Raw genomic sequence first — 16,573 nt, 5'->3', positions numbered from 1 at the left:
ATTATAATTAAAAAAATAAATTAAAGAAATTATATAAAAAATGAGAACTTTTAAATAGTTGATTTGATATTAACATTGATATATATTTTTTTTCAAATTCTTATGACATATTCAAATTTATATTTTATTTAAAAATAAAATCATTATTGCTTTCTTAAAAACACATAAAATCGTATTATAACATTAACAGAGACAAAAAATAAAATAGAATATTAAAATCGAGATGTGTCTTGCTGTATTGGGCGAGTACTCTTCTAATATATTATAAAACATTTGATAAAAATTCTTAAAAATCATTTTTTATGCATGAAGTACTGTTTATTGATGTATATTACTTAAATTTCAAGATCACAATAATTATACGTAAATACAACTTATTAAAATTTCATGTTTGATTTCGTGTAACCAATTGCAGATAAACATAATCAAATAGATTATAAACATCCATTTTAAATATAAGAAATTTAAAATATAATTAGAATAATTATTGACTTATAACATGATTATTATTTTATTTATATGAAAAATGATATTATTAAACCAAAAATAAAAAAATGAATGAAAGAAATACATAAAAAACAAGAAAATTTAAATAGTTTGTATGGTACTAATATCAATAATTTTTTTAATTTTTTATGATATATTTATATTTTATATAAAATAAAAACATTATCTCTTTTTTAAAATAATATAAAATTATACTATAATATCAATTGAGATAAAAAAACCAAAACATTAAAATTGAGATATATCTAACTGTATTGTAGAAATAACTTCGAGTTTATTTTTAAAAAAAGTTGTGTAAAAACTTAATCACAACTCGTTGCCTTCCGCCGGATGCTTTTTCAATAATTCATTCTCAAGTGCTTCAATCTTCATCGTTCTTTCTTCGACAGCAAACCCTTAAAGTTTCTTCTTCTCAGGTATTATCTTTCTCCATCATCAATTGCCTTTTAATTGCTATTCTTGTTTGTTTTTCTCTCTGATCATGTGATAATTAAAATGGGTTTATAGATTTTGTATGTAAGAGCTGACTTCAAATCTACTTTCTGATCGATAGATTTTGCATTTGTATGATGGGTGGAAGTGATGCTAGAACCCTAATTTTGGTTGGGAAGACCGGAAATGGGAAAAGTGCGACGGGTAATAGCATCCTTGGAACGAAGATGTTCCAATCGAAACGCAGTTTCTGTGGAGTAACAAGTCGTTGTGAGTTGAAGACTACTGTAATGGAAGATGGCCAGATGCTTAATGTGATTGATACACCTGGTATTCACCTTCACTAACTTAAGCCTTCTTGTAGAGTTTCAGATTACATCATTAACTGATTTTGCAGGGCTTTTGGGTTCTTCTGTTGGTCGTGGAACTATTGGGGATATCTTCAGCTGTATCAAGTTGGCTATCGATGGTATTCATGCTGTTCTAGTTGTATTCTCAGTTTTCAATCGCTCTTTTGAAGAGGAAAAGGCTGCAATAAGTAGTTTGCAGTATTTGTTTGGAAAAGGAATTTGTGATTACATGATTGTTGTTTTCACTGGTGCTGATGAACTGGAGGAAGATGGTAAGACATTGGAAGATTTCTTATATGAATGTCCACAAGCATTGAAGGTGAGATCATGTTTGCATTCATTTCATGGCACTTGATCTTGTCCAAGTGTTCTAATAGACTTCTTTATAGGACTTATGCCACTTGCATGCTCTATCTAAAAGTGTTCTAAAAAGCTTTGTTAAGATACTCAAAGGCGTCATATTATCCATTAAGACATTTTAAACACTTTGGGCGTTCTATAAACTTGATTTTGTTGTCGTGTCTGTGTCTATTTGATATTACTACTTGTATATGTATGATTGAAATGAAACTGAGTTATTATTTCAGGAAATTCTATGTCTGTGTGGCAATCGTTTTGTTCTTTTTGATAACAAGACGAACAATGAAACGAAGAAAGCGAATCAAGTGCAGACACTTCTGTCTCGTGTAAACATGGTGCTAGAACAGAATGACGGAGAGCCATATACCAACAAAATCTTTACTGAAATGAAGGTGAAACGAACTGATCATTACCAAGTTATTGCAATTTAACTCTTGGTGTATAACAAGACATTGCAATCGTCGTGATATCGGTATCGATATTTAATTGACAGGAACGGAAGAAGGAACATCCCGAACCAACAAAAGAATTTCAAGTCTTGACTGAACAGGAGATGTTACTGCTGATTGAGAAGATTCGTGTTGAGCATTTGAATCCCAAAATAGAAATGGTACATTTACATTGTTTTCTTAAGTTTCATTCGTAATCCATGATCTTATTAAGAAGACTATGCATTTTATCTGTTCTTGTTTGTAATATCCTTCTGTCTATTCTTAAACGATGTTTTCATCTGAGTGTCATATGGGTCAACGTTTAAAGATTGAGAATCCACTCACTACAACAAAATCGGGTTTATAGGACACTCCTAATTTCGAAGCGTCCTAATAAACCTCTTTATAAGACTTAGTTTATAGGACCAAAAAAATAAAGCGTCCTATCTAAAGACGTTGTAATAAGTTTATATGATGTTTTTTGACATTGTAATAAGTTTTTTAGGACACTTTTAATATAAGGCGTCTCATTAGCAACTTTATTGACACTATTTGAAAAAATGTCCTATAAAACAAATGTTCTATAAAAATCGAGTTTATAGGACACTTTTGAGAAAGTGTCATATAAAGTTGCTAATACGACACTTTGTATTAAAAATGTCATAAAAAACTTGTTAAGATGCTCAAAAGTGTCATATAAACTTATTACAACACCTTTAGATAGGACGTTTTATATTTTGGTCCTATAAATTAAGTCTTATAAAACGTTCTATTGGGACACTTAGAGATTGGGCGTGTCCTATAAACCCAATTTTGTTGTAGTGATTGCAACAAGATTGGCTTTATAGGACTCCTAGAATATTTAAACTATACTTAACAAGTCTATAGGGCCAAATTATAAAATATAGGATATTTTTACGCGTTTTAACAAGTTAGGACACTTTTTGAGAATTGTCCAATAAACACATCTTTTTATAGGACACTTGTGTTTTAGTACTCTTTTTTCAAATAGTGTTATATAAAATGACTAATACGACACTTTATTTTGAAAGTGCTCTAACATAACTTGTTAAAATGTCGCGTCTCATAAACCAATTAGGTACGCTTTTTAGTTTGATCTTCTACACTTCAAGACCTAAAAAAATATTTTATTAGAACGCTTAGACATTTTAGGCATCCATAAAGCAATTTTCTTGTAGTGACCTGATACCTACACAAGGAGGGGAAGGGTTGCTTTTGGTACATGGGACTAGACAGGACATGACATCACAAAACTTACCGTCTCATATTTAGTGCTTCATGGGACAACCAAAATAGGTGAAACAAGTCGGGATATACTGGTCTATCTGTATTTAAAAGGCTACTCAATACGCTAATGCAACGTGGGATTCACAAGCAACGTGTACACATAAGCTTTTCAGGTGATTTCAAGTAGTTGATGCATATTATAAACGAGTATTTTGGCTATTGACATATTATTGTCGATAGATGGAGACAATGCTGATGAATATGAAGTTGAAGTTTGAACAAGAATTGAAGGAAGAGCGGGATGCACGGTTGAAGTTCAAAGAGAATACTGAAAATGCAAAAAAGAAGGATTTCCCGGGATTCGAGAGTTACTCATCGTCACGCCTCTTTTGACTTTTGATTAAAGTTCGGAAGATGAAAACTAGCTACGATGTTAATGTCCCATTTATGGGTAGTACCAACGTGTGATGCGAGTTTTTTGGTCTTCGTTTTCGTTCCTTCCCGTATGCTGCTGGTTAATTCATCTTGGAATTCTAGTACCATTTGCTTTTAGTTTGAGCCAAATGAAGCTGATGCTCTCCTTTTATTTGCTTTCCTCTTCCATTTCTTCTGTTTTTTCAAACCTCAATACTAGTTGTCTATCCGTGCAATGCATCGGGATGTAAGAAGGTCATTAAGAAAGTTGTAACAAAGCCTACTACATTTGTATCTAATTTAGATTCATATATACTGTTAACCACAATCCGAATGACTGGAGCGGTGGAGCAAGATACAAGCATTTGCTAAGGACTGGAGCGGTGGAGCAAGATACTCGACCCATATCACAGTCCATCTTGAATATATTGAATCAAAAAAACCCTTAAAAGCAAATGAGTTTGTTAAAGTATTTAGATATTGTAAATGTAGATTTGGAGCTCTAAAATGCCGACATTTGAAACAAGCAGCTAGCTTAAACCCTAGTAGTAAAATGGAAAGCCAAAAGAAGACCTTTATACAATTATAAAAACGTGTGAAAGTTGTAAGGGCGTCGGTGCGACTAGAGGAGGCTAGGAGAGAAGGTGAGGAACGGCGGAGGCGAGGAAGAATGTAGTTGGGGCAATTGACGTGATTGGAAAAAATCAATCGTGAATTATGAAAATCTGAATTTTACATTGGAAATGATTATAGAGTTTTTGATGGTTTGATGAAAATCTTGGAAACACAAAGGGTCAAAAGTTGAAAGGGACAGATGGTTTAAATTTTCAATGTCTATTGAGAACAAAAACTAAATATGAGAAATATAAAACTATATGTGCGGTAAAAGGTGAAACATTGTTGAGTCGTACTATATGCATAAATGACTTCTAATCAAGACTTTTAAAATTTTATGCATAAAGAAACATTACCTTATGTATTTAAGATTGTTTTTAAGACTTCTATCAAATCTGCTTTATAAGATAGTATAGATAACCAAGTTTATGGCAATGCAAATGAATTATACATCAAAATAGCAATCTAAGTGCAATTCAGAAAACCCTTTGATTATATATTCTATAAGATGGAGTAAATTCTAAAGCGAATGAAGTTGGTCGGAAATTTACTGGTCTTAGAGGTATTTTCTTTAAGACCAATGGATTTGTGACCAACTTCGTTCGATTATAATGCATGGTAACACATGATTTATTGCATCGATGTGAAGATAGGTTATTTTAGTTAATTGGAGAAGTCTCTAAAACTTAATATTGATAAAAGAGATATTTATACTATATTATAAAGCATTTGAAAAAAATTATTAAAAACAATTTTTTATGCAGAAAATACTATTAATTGATACATATTACTTAAAATCCAAGATTACAAGTAGAATGTGCGTGGGTACATCTTATTAAAACTCTATGTTTAAATTTGTGTAAATAACTTCAAATAAACATAATCAAATACATGATAAACATCATTTTAAATATAAAAAATCTAAAATATAATTAAGATAATCATTGAGTTCTAACGTAACAAGAACCGATAATCTTACGTCTTACCGGTTTAATTACCTTACAGGGTGAACATAACAAAAACCGATAATCTTACGTCTTACTCGGTAAGAGGGAATACAAAGATCGGAAGTCTTACGCGGTAAACAATCTGGTTTAAAACATTTACCAACAATACATTTTAAGGGGGTGTTTGGGATTGCTTATTTTAGCTGTTTTTTTTTTTTTTGACTTATTTCAGTTTGGCACCGGTGATAAGCTAAATGCTAGTGTTTGGATGAGGAAAAATAAAACTGCTTATACCGGTGTCAAACAGGTAATAAACTGTTTTTGATAATTTAATCATTCTTGACTTATGAAATACTGTTTATTACCCGTTTAACATTTTAACCTTGTTTTATTAATGTTTGTTAATTATTAATCTAAATTATTAATCTTATTGATATAAATTTTTGTCAAATATATTATTATAAATGATGGAAAAAAAATTACATGTTAAAAAATCAAATAAGTTAATAAACAATCTCAAACACTCCCATAAGTCAATAACATGAAAGACTGTCTTTTTTAATTATTATATATATATATATATATATATATGCAAAATTTGGCAAACACTACAAAAAAAACAACTTATCAACTTATTATTTTTTGATATCACTATAAGCAAATCCAATTTTTTTTTACAAAATTCCGATTCCTTTGTATGTAGTTCACTCTCAACTGTTCAAAGCTTCATCATCCATTGTTCAACATCGAAAGCTAAAAATGTATGGATCTTAGGTTTTAGCATTGTGCTTGAATACGGCATGATCGATTGCTATTTCTTTGAATTGTCTACGGTAATTGTTCTTTCCACAAGCACACTCGGCACTCTTATACTGACTTGAATGTAATTTTGTTCTGCTTATAGATTTTGCATTTTGTATGATGGGTGCAAGCGATCCGCGAACCCTAGTTTTGGTTGGGAAAACTGGAAACGGGAAAAGTGCAACAGGAAATAGCATCCTTGGAAAGAAGATGTTCCGATCGAAGCGCAGTTTCTGTGGAGTAACAAGTAGTTGTGAGTTGAAGACTACTGTACTCGAAGATGGCCAGATGCTTAATGTGATCGATACTCCTGGTATTCACATTTACTAACATAAGCCTTCTTGTTAGGTTATTTCTGATTAGGGATTATATATAGGGGCAGGTTAATGGAATCTGAATATATATTATATATATACATACATATCTATATATATATACATGATGATTCAAATGCAACCCATCAATTGAGATATTTATGGAAATAAGAGGAGTTCATTTATTATGATTTGAATATTTACAGAAGACGACTAAGGTTTATTAATTATGATCAATGTTTTATATTAGGAAACACTCATAACTTTTATGAAATTACATATTCATCAAATTAAATGGATGGTTGAAATTAAGTTGTATTGGTTGTACAAATGTAAATGATCACATGATAACTCACCTCTTTCTCTCTCTCTCTCTCTATATATATATATAGTGACAGGCTGAATGAATTAGGAACCAGTGAACCATCTGCAGCCACATGTGGCATATTTATAAAGAATATGGATGTGTTATTCAACATGAATGTTGTAACATATTCATCATGAATGTGTTATCCATGATGAATAAAACATCCATATTCATGATGAATGTGTTATTTATGATGAATATTCATCCATAAAAGGGACATGGGGCGCCCTATAGGTGGTTCCCTTCTTGGGTTGACAATTTTAGGTACCAAACGAACCTGCCCCTATATGTATATGTACGTATATCTCATGTTTTAAACGAAAATTAGAGTATCAGAGCTTCAGATTACAGCTTTAACGAATAACTAAACCATGCTTGTGTGTAACTTATTTTGTTCTTTTAGTTGTTTATGATTTACCATTAGTCTGTAACACAGATACTCTGGCATTCTGGCAGGACTGTTTTATTCTTCTGTTGATCTTGAAACTAATCTGAAGGAGATTGCTAGTTGTGTCAAGTTGGCCATCGATGGTATTGATGCTGTTCTTCTTGTATTCTCGGTTTGCAATCGCGTTTTTGAAGAGGAAATAGCTGCAATAAGTAGCTTGCAAATGTTGTTTGGAAAACAAATTTGTGATTACATGATAGTGGTTTTCAGTGGTGGTGATGACATAGAGGAAGATGGCCAGACTCTTCAAGATTTCTTGTATGACTGTCCAGAACCATTGAAGGTTGAGGCCTGCCAATTAGTTAGATGTCTTTAAGAGCTTGTGATTCAATGTTTTCGTAGGTTGATGTTTGCATTTGTTACGTCTGTATACAGTATACAGAACTTGATCTGGTTTTCAGACAATTCCTAGTGACTTATTTTCTTTTGTACAAATTCTTTACATTCCCACTTCAGTTTTTTGACTGATATAAAATCTGCTTATTGTTTCAGGAAATTCTTCGTCTGTGTGGCGATCGATTTGTGCTTTTTGATAACAGGACGAAAGATGAAACAAAGAAAGCCGATCAAGTACAACAACTTCTTTCTCTGGTAAACATGGTGTTAGAAAACAATGGTGGACAGCCATATACCAATGAAATCTTTACTGATTTGAAGGTGAAATTTATTGTTCATCATCAATTAGTTGCAATTATACACTTGGGTCTTTAATAGCAACACGTTGCCATCGTTATGGTAACAATGTTTACGCAGAAATGGAGTAGCGAACTTGAGGGACAAACAGAAGAATTTCAAGTCTTGAAAGACACCGAGGGGCATTCTAAACAGCAGATGTTAGAGCTGATGGAGAATATGCATGTCGAGCATTTGAAGCGCACAAATGATATGGTAATTTTACATGGTTTTTGTAGTTTTCCTTAGCTTTACATGATCATATGAAGATGAGTTTCTGTTAGGCCTGATACCCTGCTCTTCACCTATTCTAGTCAGGGGCGGTACAGAAGCCTTCTAACTCTGGGCGGGGGGCGAACTTAATCCATGAATATAGCATTAAAGTTGAAATTGAAGTATAGCATCGAAATTAAGAACTTGAAACTTAACCCATGAACATGTCAAAAGAAGCCATGAATCATTGAAATTGATAACTTTAAGACTTCAAACTACAAGTTAGAAAAATGGAACTTTTGATAATGGACTCTGCCAGGGGGTGCAAGTATAAGAGTCCTTAGAATTCTTTATAGGACCTAAGTTTATAAGTATTTTAGGACCCTTTTGAATAAAGCATCGTATTAGCTATTTTATATGACAATTTTGAAAAAATGTCCTATGAACCCATCTTCTTATAGGACATTTGTGTTTATATGACACTTTTTTAGTAGTGTCATATAAAAAAGTTAACACAACCCTTCATATTAAAAACATCCTAAAAACTTGTTAAAACGCTATAAAAACCTACTGTAACACTTTTACATATGGTGCTTTTTGGTTTAGCTGTATAAACTTAAGTCGTGTAAAGCATTTTATTAGGCTGAATAGATATTTTAGATATTAAATGTCACTTTTGTGTCTTTATAGCGTTGATTTAAATTGATGCTTGTACTGATTTCATATTTCAAAATGAAGTTTTGGCAAGTGACAGTTTTGTATGTTCATAGCTTGGGTTGATGCTGACAGAGATGAAGTTGAAGTTTCAACAACAATTGTTGGAAGAGCAGGCTGCACGGTTGAAGGTCGAAAGGGATGCTGAAGCTGCAAGCAATAAATCCAAGGAGGATATCGTGCGGTTGGGTGAAAAGCTACAAAAAGAGCTGGCTGCTCGGTTTATTTGGGGTCATTTTACATGTTTATAAACTTGTTTTTGTCAAACATGATTTGTTCATCAGCTAACTTATTAGTTACTTGCTAGCTTATCAGCCATCACCTAGTTTATTACATGGATCAGAGTCAAGATCTCTACCAGTTAGGGATTTGGTACCCTGTATTGCCTAGCCCCTTCACTTGTCAATGAGATTATCTTCCGTGTCTACCCTACATTAGAGGGGCCTGTTAGAGTCTCACATTAGTTATATTTGGACCATTTCATTATCATATATGTTATCGATTTTCCTGTTTTGTGGTTCATACCGTTTGTTTATCCTAATATTCTTTGTAGTTTATAATGTTGTTCAGTTTTCGTACATTCGGTTTAATGGTGTTAGAAAAACGACCAAAATCAAGCGAAATTGCAAACGAAGGTGGTAAAATTGATCAATTGAACAAGTTCTTACAGCTCGTAGTTTTTTTAAACACCCTTAAGTTGTTGCAGAATACAAGAGAATGTGAAAATATATGAAACCCTCATATTTAATCTCCAAAATGAGCCTTTAAATAAAATAAAGTAATATTTGCAAATTTTAGTTTGGTTGGTGAGAGTTTCTCCAACAAATTTTTATATTAGAGAGTTAAAATTTAAAATCTTCAAAGAAAAATAGAAGCGTACTCGTGTAATGCACCGAAATATCGATTTTAATGTTTTGTTTTTATTTTTTTTGTATCTGTCGATGTTATAATACAGTTTTATGTGGTTTTGAGAAAACGATGATATTTTTATTTTTAAATAAAATATAAATTTGAAGATATCACAAAATTTTGAAAAAAAAATATTGATATTAGTTCAAATCAACTATATAAGAGTTCTTGGTTTTTTTTTTTTATGTGATCTCTTTAATTTAATCTTTTTTTAATAATTTAATTAATGAAGTAATTTGTTTTTAACAACTACATGTTAATTTGATGGAATTAAATTCTCAAATTTCATAATACCAAATATCCCCTTAACTAAATATACCCTAATCTCATAAAACCAATAGCCACCGTCGACCACCTTCAACCATCGTCAATCTAAATCACTGCCGATCGCTGCCATCTGAATCACCGTCGACTATTGCCATCTGAACCATTGTCGACCACCAACTACCACCGATCTGAAGCACTGCTGATCCGAAGCACCGTCGACCACTATCGATTTGAACCACCGATCTAATCCACCGTCAATCTGAACTACCGTCGATCACCGCCATCTTAATCACCATGGACCATCACTTATCTGGATCACTGTCGACCATCACTATCTAAACCACCACGGGCCACTGTCGATCTAAACCATCGTCAACTTCTACTATTATGAACCACCACCGGGTATCGCCGATTTGAACCACCGCCCGGACCATCACCGATCTGAACACCACCAATCTAAACCACATCCGACCACTGCCACCTGAAACACCACAGACCACCACCGATCCGAACCACTGCCGACCACCGACGACTACCACCGATCTGAATCACCGCCGACCACCAACGATTTGAACAATCATGAATTTGAGTCAACGCCGCCACCGTCAATCTGAACCACCGCTGACTATCTCCATCTGAACCACCGCGATCACCCTCGTTCTAAACTACTGCTGACCACCGCTACCTGAACCACTGCGGACCATCACCGATCTGAACCACCGCCGACCACTGTTGATTTAGCAACGTCGTTTGGCTTATGGTAATATTTGTGTTGTGTATTATATATTGTTTTACATATTAAATAATTATTTTTAGTTTTTTAAAAAATACAATTTTCAGAAAATAACATTTTGGACATTTACCAATACTTCATTCTAATTTATAAGCTACATTATGTGAATCAAACAGATATATTTCATTCCAATGTTTGTCAACCAAACATGTGGTCAAACCTGACAACATTACATTCCAATTTCTTCAAAATCAAATTCTTTTAACATGTTCCACTCCATCTATTCTGAAAACCAAATACCACCTTAAAATACTCCTGTATTAACATTTGACATAAGGTTATATTTGTTAGATATTTTCTGGTGGGTTATGTGGTTTTAAACGAAATTATGATAGGTTCAGATTGCAGTAATAATCAATCTGAAACTAAAGGGTTTTACTAAACGTTTATTTGGGTAAGTGAACACCAAATTATTTTACCTTACTGGATGAATATGGTAAGAATAAAAAATCTTACCCGGTAAGAACGAGACAATGACCAAGAGTCTTATCCAGTAAGTGAGGGCGACGACTCTTACCACGGTAAGCGTTTACGGGGTAAATTGTTGTATACGATACAATTTTGGTGGACTAAAATCTTATTCAGTAAGTAAATGATAGTGTTAAATTTATCGGTAAACACTTACCAGATCTGTGTTTGATAAACGACACCTAATTTTATTCCTTTTTACTTGTATTTGATCTACAATAGAAAATAGACTCCATTAATCCAAAATTCGTTTTGGCCCATTAAAAGCCCCATTGGAAATGCTGGCCCAATTAACTAGGGTTCCAAAAGTAACTGTCGTATAAAACCCTTTTTTCTTCGTTACAGAAACAAGCAAGTGAGCAGACGCCGGAATCGTGAGCGAAAAGGGGGTAACCGCAAAAGGTTCTTCGCAATATGGTCAGTTGCTAACCTCAATTTAGTTTTTGCGATTGCTGAATCTGTTGCAATATTGTTCCGCTTTCCGCCGAGCTGATTTTGTTGAAATTTGGATTTGTCTGTGTAGACTTTTAAGCGAAGGAATGGCGGACGCAACAAGCATGGTCGTGGTCATGTCAAGTTCATTCGCTGCTCCAACTGCGGCAAGTGTTGCCCAAAGGTTTCTTCTTCTTTTGCCTTTTGTTTTGTAATCTCTTGGCTATATTCTGAATGTTCATTCAATCGAGAGAGCGGATTGGGAAGAATTTGATCTGTGTATAATTCATTTCTCTCTGTTTTTGTATATATGCATTGTATGTCAGTGATTATACAATATGATCTCTTCAATTTTTGGAGGATAATGCTACAATTGGATGCCAATGATTCGTATGATGTTCTTATTGTCCTTTTAATAGCTAAAGCTTGTTTTTATTGTTTAAGCATTTTCGGTTTGAGAACTTTATTGGATCGTCAATCTTTCGAATTAATTGAACAAGAACTTCTACATGAACCACTGATCATATATACGCTTATGCATATGTGTGTATATATATATATATATATATATATTGTTTGAAGGGGAGAGCAAATAAATTAAGACTTGCACTTGCTACAGGTGTGGAGTGTGTACCAAATGGATCAGATTTGCATTGTTGTCAAGAAAGCAAACAATTTTTCTGAAATGTCAATCAAGTCTATTCAGAGGAATTCATTTGCTTAGGTTGCATAACTAGGACATGCTGTATGTCACAAAAGTAGTCTACTTTTGTGAAAGTAATCCTTAAGTCTGGTAGCTTCTGCCATGGATAGGGAGATGATGAAAGCACCAAATGTAAGGCTTCATAGAATTTAATAACAATAAGAGAACTCAAATGGCAAATCTCATTATTACTGAAGCTTTCTGAGTACAAAGGTACACAATACACTTTTAGGGAATGAAAGAGGACATTTTTATATTTTCGGGAAGCTAATTGCAGGAAGATAAAATGGAAACTCAAAGTTGGGAAGGCAAAGAATACTGAGAAAGAAGGAAGGAAATTCTCAATGATTGCATACTCCCTCTGGTATAAGAGCCACCTCTAAATAGCCCATCCATCAGCATTATTTCTGTTAGGGATTATCTTTCTATTGCTTTTCCTTGTGCCCTGTATGAGGGACTCATTTGCCACCTGGTCCAATACAATATCAGTGTTGGTTATGCAAGGTGTTTCATCCGGTATCTCCTTATCTGGCATAACATTTTGGTTAGGAAAATTTGAACATTTTTCAGCTCAAAATAGGGTATGCCTCTAGCTCTTTGGTTTGAGAATGGGATATCTATTTTATATTGCTTATTATATTGGCAAGTTAAAAGGAAACTCATGACTCATTTCACTAATATTGAAGCACTCAGTTCTGCAGTTATTAATGTTATTTATTTTTATCAGGACAAGGCTATCAAGAGATTCCTTGTGAGGAACATAGTGGAGCAAGCCGCGGTTAGGGATGTTCAAGAAGCCTGCGCATTTGACCGTAAGACTTTTGGCATTGGCTTATCCAGATGTTGTAGATATTATTAATCAATATGGCTCTTATGTATGTTCCATTGTTCTAGAGTACACCCTTCCCAAGTTGTACGTGAAGATGCAGTACTGTGTTTCTTGTGCAATTCACTCCAAAGTTGTTAGAGTCCGATCTCGGACTGATAGGAGGAACCGTGAGCCTCCAAAGCGATTCAGTCGCCCTAGGGTATGTGCCTTATTCTTTATTTCATTTGTTTTCTTCTTGAAATACAAACTTTACTATCTATGCTGTATGTGTTGCTCTCTGGTTATGATCTGTTTTTTTTCTCTGAAAATATCCTACTTCGATTGAGCACACCCTTTATTATGTTGTTATAATCATTTGGGTAAAAGATGAACTGGCATATATTCATATCCTCTAATGAATTAAAGAATGTTGTTTGAAAATTACCATGAACCAACCGCAAAACTGAATTATCGTGGGAAGCAAATGTTCAGATGTCATAACTGTTGCTCAAGTTACATGACTGGCTTCTTCTCAGGTTTAGACGTATCACCATAAATTAATGGTATCTTGACCATCATCTTTCTTTTTTGAATATTTTGGTGTAAATCTTTTTATTGAAGGAATTAACTACTGTAAAGTTCCATTTGGTGGGTTTCACTTGTTCTGATCTATCTGCAATCACCATTACTTATTTGGTTCATTCATTATTTTCTTTGACTTGGTTGGCTACCACCAACTAATAAATCTGATTGTGACTTGCATGCCATAAGAAATTAGGAATGTACACCTGCTATGGGAATTTGTTACCGCTGCTTTGAATGACTATCTATAGGCACATCATATTCCGAATGAACTTTCAGTTCATGAATCTTTGAGGCCGTGTTCTATGAACCAAGCACCTTTCTTCCGTGTATCACATGTAGGAATTGTATTTGAAGTCATAGTTACAACATCTTTGATGGGAAGGAGTTTATACCAAACCAAACAAACCCAGTTACACCACCAAGGAAAGTAGGAGCTTAGGAGTAAGGACTAAGTAGGGAATGTTTTGTTTGATGGACGTCTTTTAGGGATTTTATTCATTCCTTGTAGATAATTTATAAAAAATAATTAAATTACTTTTCTATTAATTGGTTTTTATAAAACATGCTTTTGACATATTTTAAAACATTATGAAATTCTGTGTAATACCAGCTACCCTCGTGAGATTTCTAAATCTAATGTTGGAGATTTCAGTTTCGGACTTCCTCTTAAACCTAACACAGGATTGGAATGAAATCCAATTCCAAATCCCACAAAATCCCGCAAACCAAATGAAATCCAATTCTCTGTCACAAGAGGCACAATCTGTTCTCTACAAGACCCCATCTTACGAAAAGATGCTTCTGGAGTTTATATAAAGATTAAAACGTTTTATAGAAGTCCTTGGGACTATGAGTTCTTACTAAAGAAGGCTTGTGGTTCGATCACCATTGAATAATCAACTTCCGTAAAATGGTGAGGATTGCAATGGTTTTTAATGTTTGTCAACTAACTCCAGTGACCATATAATTGTCGATATGCCAATATCTGCTTTTGTGTTAGCTGATCTTATTAGTGTGTGGGATATACTAGGTGTGTTTGGTTTAATGATTTACGTACTTTGTTTGTTTCAGGACGATCTCCCTAAGCCAGGTCAAGCACCCCGCCCAGGTGGTGCCACCGGTCCTCCTCCTGTGCGTACTTAAGGATAATCCTTGGATCATTGTACCGTCTGATTCCAAGATATTTTTGAATCTTGTGTTCTATATATACTTTCTAGGTTTTGGCCTTTTCGTCGACAAGATTCTGTTCTGCGTTTCATATTGTTAACAAATTTCGAACTTGAATGCTATGCAAGCTCTTTTCGTTTTGTTTTTTGTCCTTTCCTGTTATCCGTTATACAATGCATACTTTTAAGCGAAAATGGCAATCGAGCGATTACATGGTTTTGCATTTCAAACATATACTTTCGTTTCACGTCAACATTTATGCAAATAATAAAACCATGTTTGTGCGTTAAGTAAAACATATGCTTTCATGGATGCAACTCAACCGACTGATGATTTGCTCGTTCACTGCTAGAAAAACAGACCATCACTGTGACGGACCAAAAATCATGGGTGATCACAACGAATCGCCAACAAACACAACTTTTCCGTTGCATATGGTCAATGATTCATCGGTGATTTAAAATATTAACGACGGATTATTGATAGTCCTAAGAAATCAGTTTTTTTATGATAGAGTTGGTTAAAATTCTGTAGGTAAACGACGAGGGATCACTGATGGACGTTTAAATAATTTATTTTGTGGATCTCCTATCGGTGATAGCGAGTTAGCGACACTCAATGACGGATTTTCCCTCGAAAATCTGACAGACGGATTTCATCTGTACCGACAGGATGTGTCTGTTGGTAAAAGCATTCATGATTATGGTGGTTCCACCGAGTACTCTTGTGTCCCTAAGCAATAAAATGCATTTTTTTTTCAATTGAAAAATATACTTAGTTTGATCAGGACTGATTAGAACTTTGTAGCCTAAATCAACCTTAGGGACTGTTTACCCTAATGAGAGTAACACTATAATTTATTTTGATGCGTAAGATTTTAGTATATCAAAACATATCAAATGCAACAATTTACTGGGTAAACGTTTACCTGGGTAAGAGTCGCCATTCTCACTTATCGGGTAAGACTCCATTTTTCTCATCACTCTTACCCGGTAAGATTCTTGGCCCTTCTCATGTTCATCCGATGAAGAAATTTAGTCGTACATTTTATCATTACAATCATTGTCAATAGTGACGATCGCTAGTCTCGATGTTTTTGGTCGAGAGTTCTTATCCATGACATATATTTGGTCTTTAGTTTCTAACGCCGATCGTGACTTTGATCATTTTTACCCAAACAGTGAGTATAGCAAATGCCGAAAATCTTATACGGTATAAAAAAAAAAGAATCGATAGACTTACCTGATGAGTATAGAGACACCTGTTTTAATAATCTTAAATATTATCTAATAAAATAAACAAGAATACTAATTTTTTATAAATAAATATTTATTTTTTAAAAGTTAAATATTACCGTTAATTTATAAAAGTAATTGGCTTAATGTTGTCAGAAATGACTTGATGTGATTACGCRCACATGCAAATTGTCGTTGTCTTGTTAATTCCCCACCAATCATTTTATAATGCACTCCGATTACTTTATATAATGTTAAAAAAATTAATATGAAGTGTAATATTAGTTTTAAAATAAAAAATTAATATGACGTGGAATATTAATTTTAAAATAAAAAATTAATATGACGTGAAATATTAATTTTAAAATAAAAA

At 33.6% G+C, this 16,573-nt stretch overlaps 3 protein-coding genes across 3 annotated transcripts; all 3 read left to right on the top strand.

Moving 5' to 3' along the window:
• The first annotated feature begins 798 nt into the window (after positions 1 to 798).
• On the top strand, positions 799 to 3,925 carry LOC112511249 (immune-associated nucleotide-binding protein 9-like). Its single transcript, XM_025116789.1, has 6 exons — positions 799 to 923; positions 1,061 to 1,269; positions 1,337 to 1,608; positions 1,877 to 2,041; positions 2,143 to 2,259; positions 3,569 to 3,925. Exons 2-6 carry the CDS (start codon positions 1,074 to 1,076, stop codon positions 3,719 to 3,721), a joined length of 903 nt encoding a protein of 300 aa, XP_024972557.1. The 5' UTR covers positions 799 to 923; positions 1,061 to 1,073; the 3' UTR covers positions 3,722 to 3,925.
• A 2,175-nt stretch (positions 3,926 to 6,100) lies between these two features.
• LOC112511635 (immune-associated nucleotide-binding protein 9-like) lies at positions 6,101 to 9,310 on the top strand. The gene is made up of 5 exons (XM_025117334.1): positions 6,101 to 6,418; positions 7,243 to 7,517; positions 7,727 to 7,891; positions 7,988 to 8,122; positions 8,890 to 9,310. The coding sequence occupies exons 1-5, from the start codon at positions 6,223 to 6,225 to the stop codon at positions 9,082 to 9,084; spliced, it is 966 nt and encodes a 321-aa protein (XP_024973102.1). The 5' UTR covers positions 6,101 to 6,222; the 3' UTR covers positions 9,085 to 9,310.
• Positions 9,311 to 11,619: 2,309 nt separating this feature from the next.
• LOC112511341 (40S ribosomal protein S26-3-like) lies at positions 11,620 to 15,112 on the top strand. The gene is made up of 5 exons (XM_025116930.1): positions 11,620 to 11,687; positions 11,794 to 11,886; positions 13,133 to 13,217; positions 13,300 to 13,433; positions 14,870 to 15,112. Exons 1-5 carry the CDS (start codon positions 11,685 to 11,687, stop codon positions 14,939 to 14,941), a joined length of 387 nt encoding a protein of 128 aa, XP_024972698.1. The 5' UTR covers positions 11,620 to 11,684; the 3' UTR covers positions 14,942 to 15,112.
• The last annotated feature ends 1,461 nt before the right edge of the window (positions 15,113 to 16,573 follow it).

This window comes from Cynara cardunculus (assembly GCF_001531365.2).
Source record: "Cynara cardunculus var. scolymus isolate 2C chromosome LG 4, CcrdV1, whole genome shotgun sequence".
NCBI classification, from domain to species: domain Eukaryota; kingdom Viridiplantae; phylum Streptophyta; class Magnoliopsida; order Asterales; family Asteraceae; genus Cynara; species Cynara cardunculus.
The sequence above is the reverse complement of the archived record's forward strand: the minus strand, read 5'-3'. Positions and strand labels throughout refer to the sequence as shown.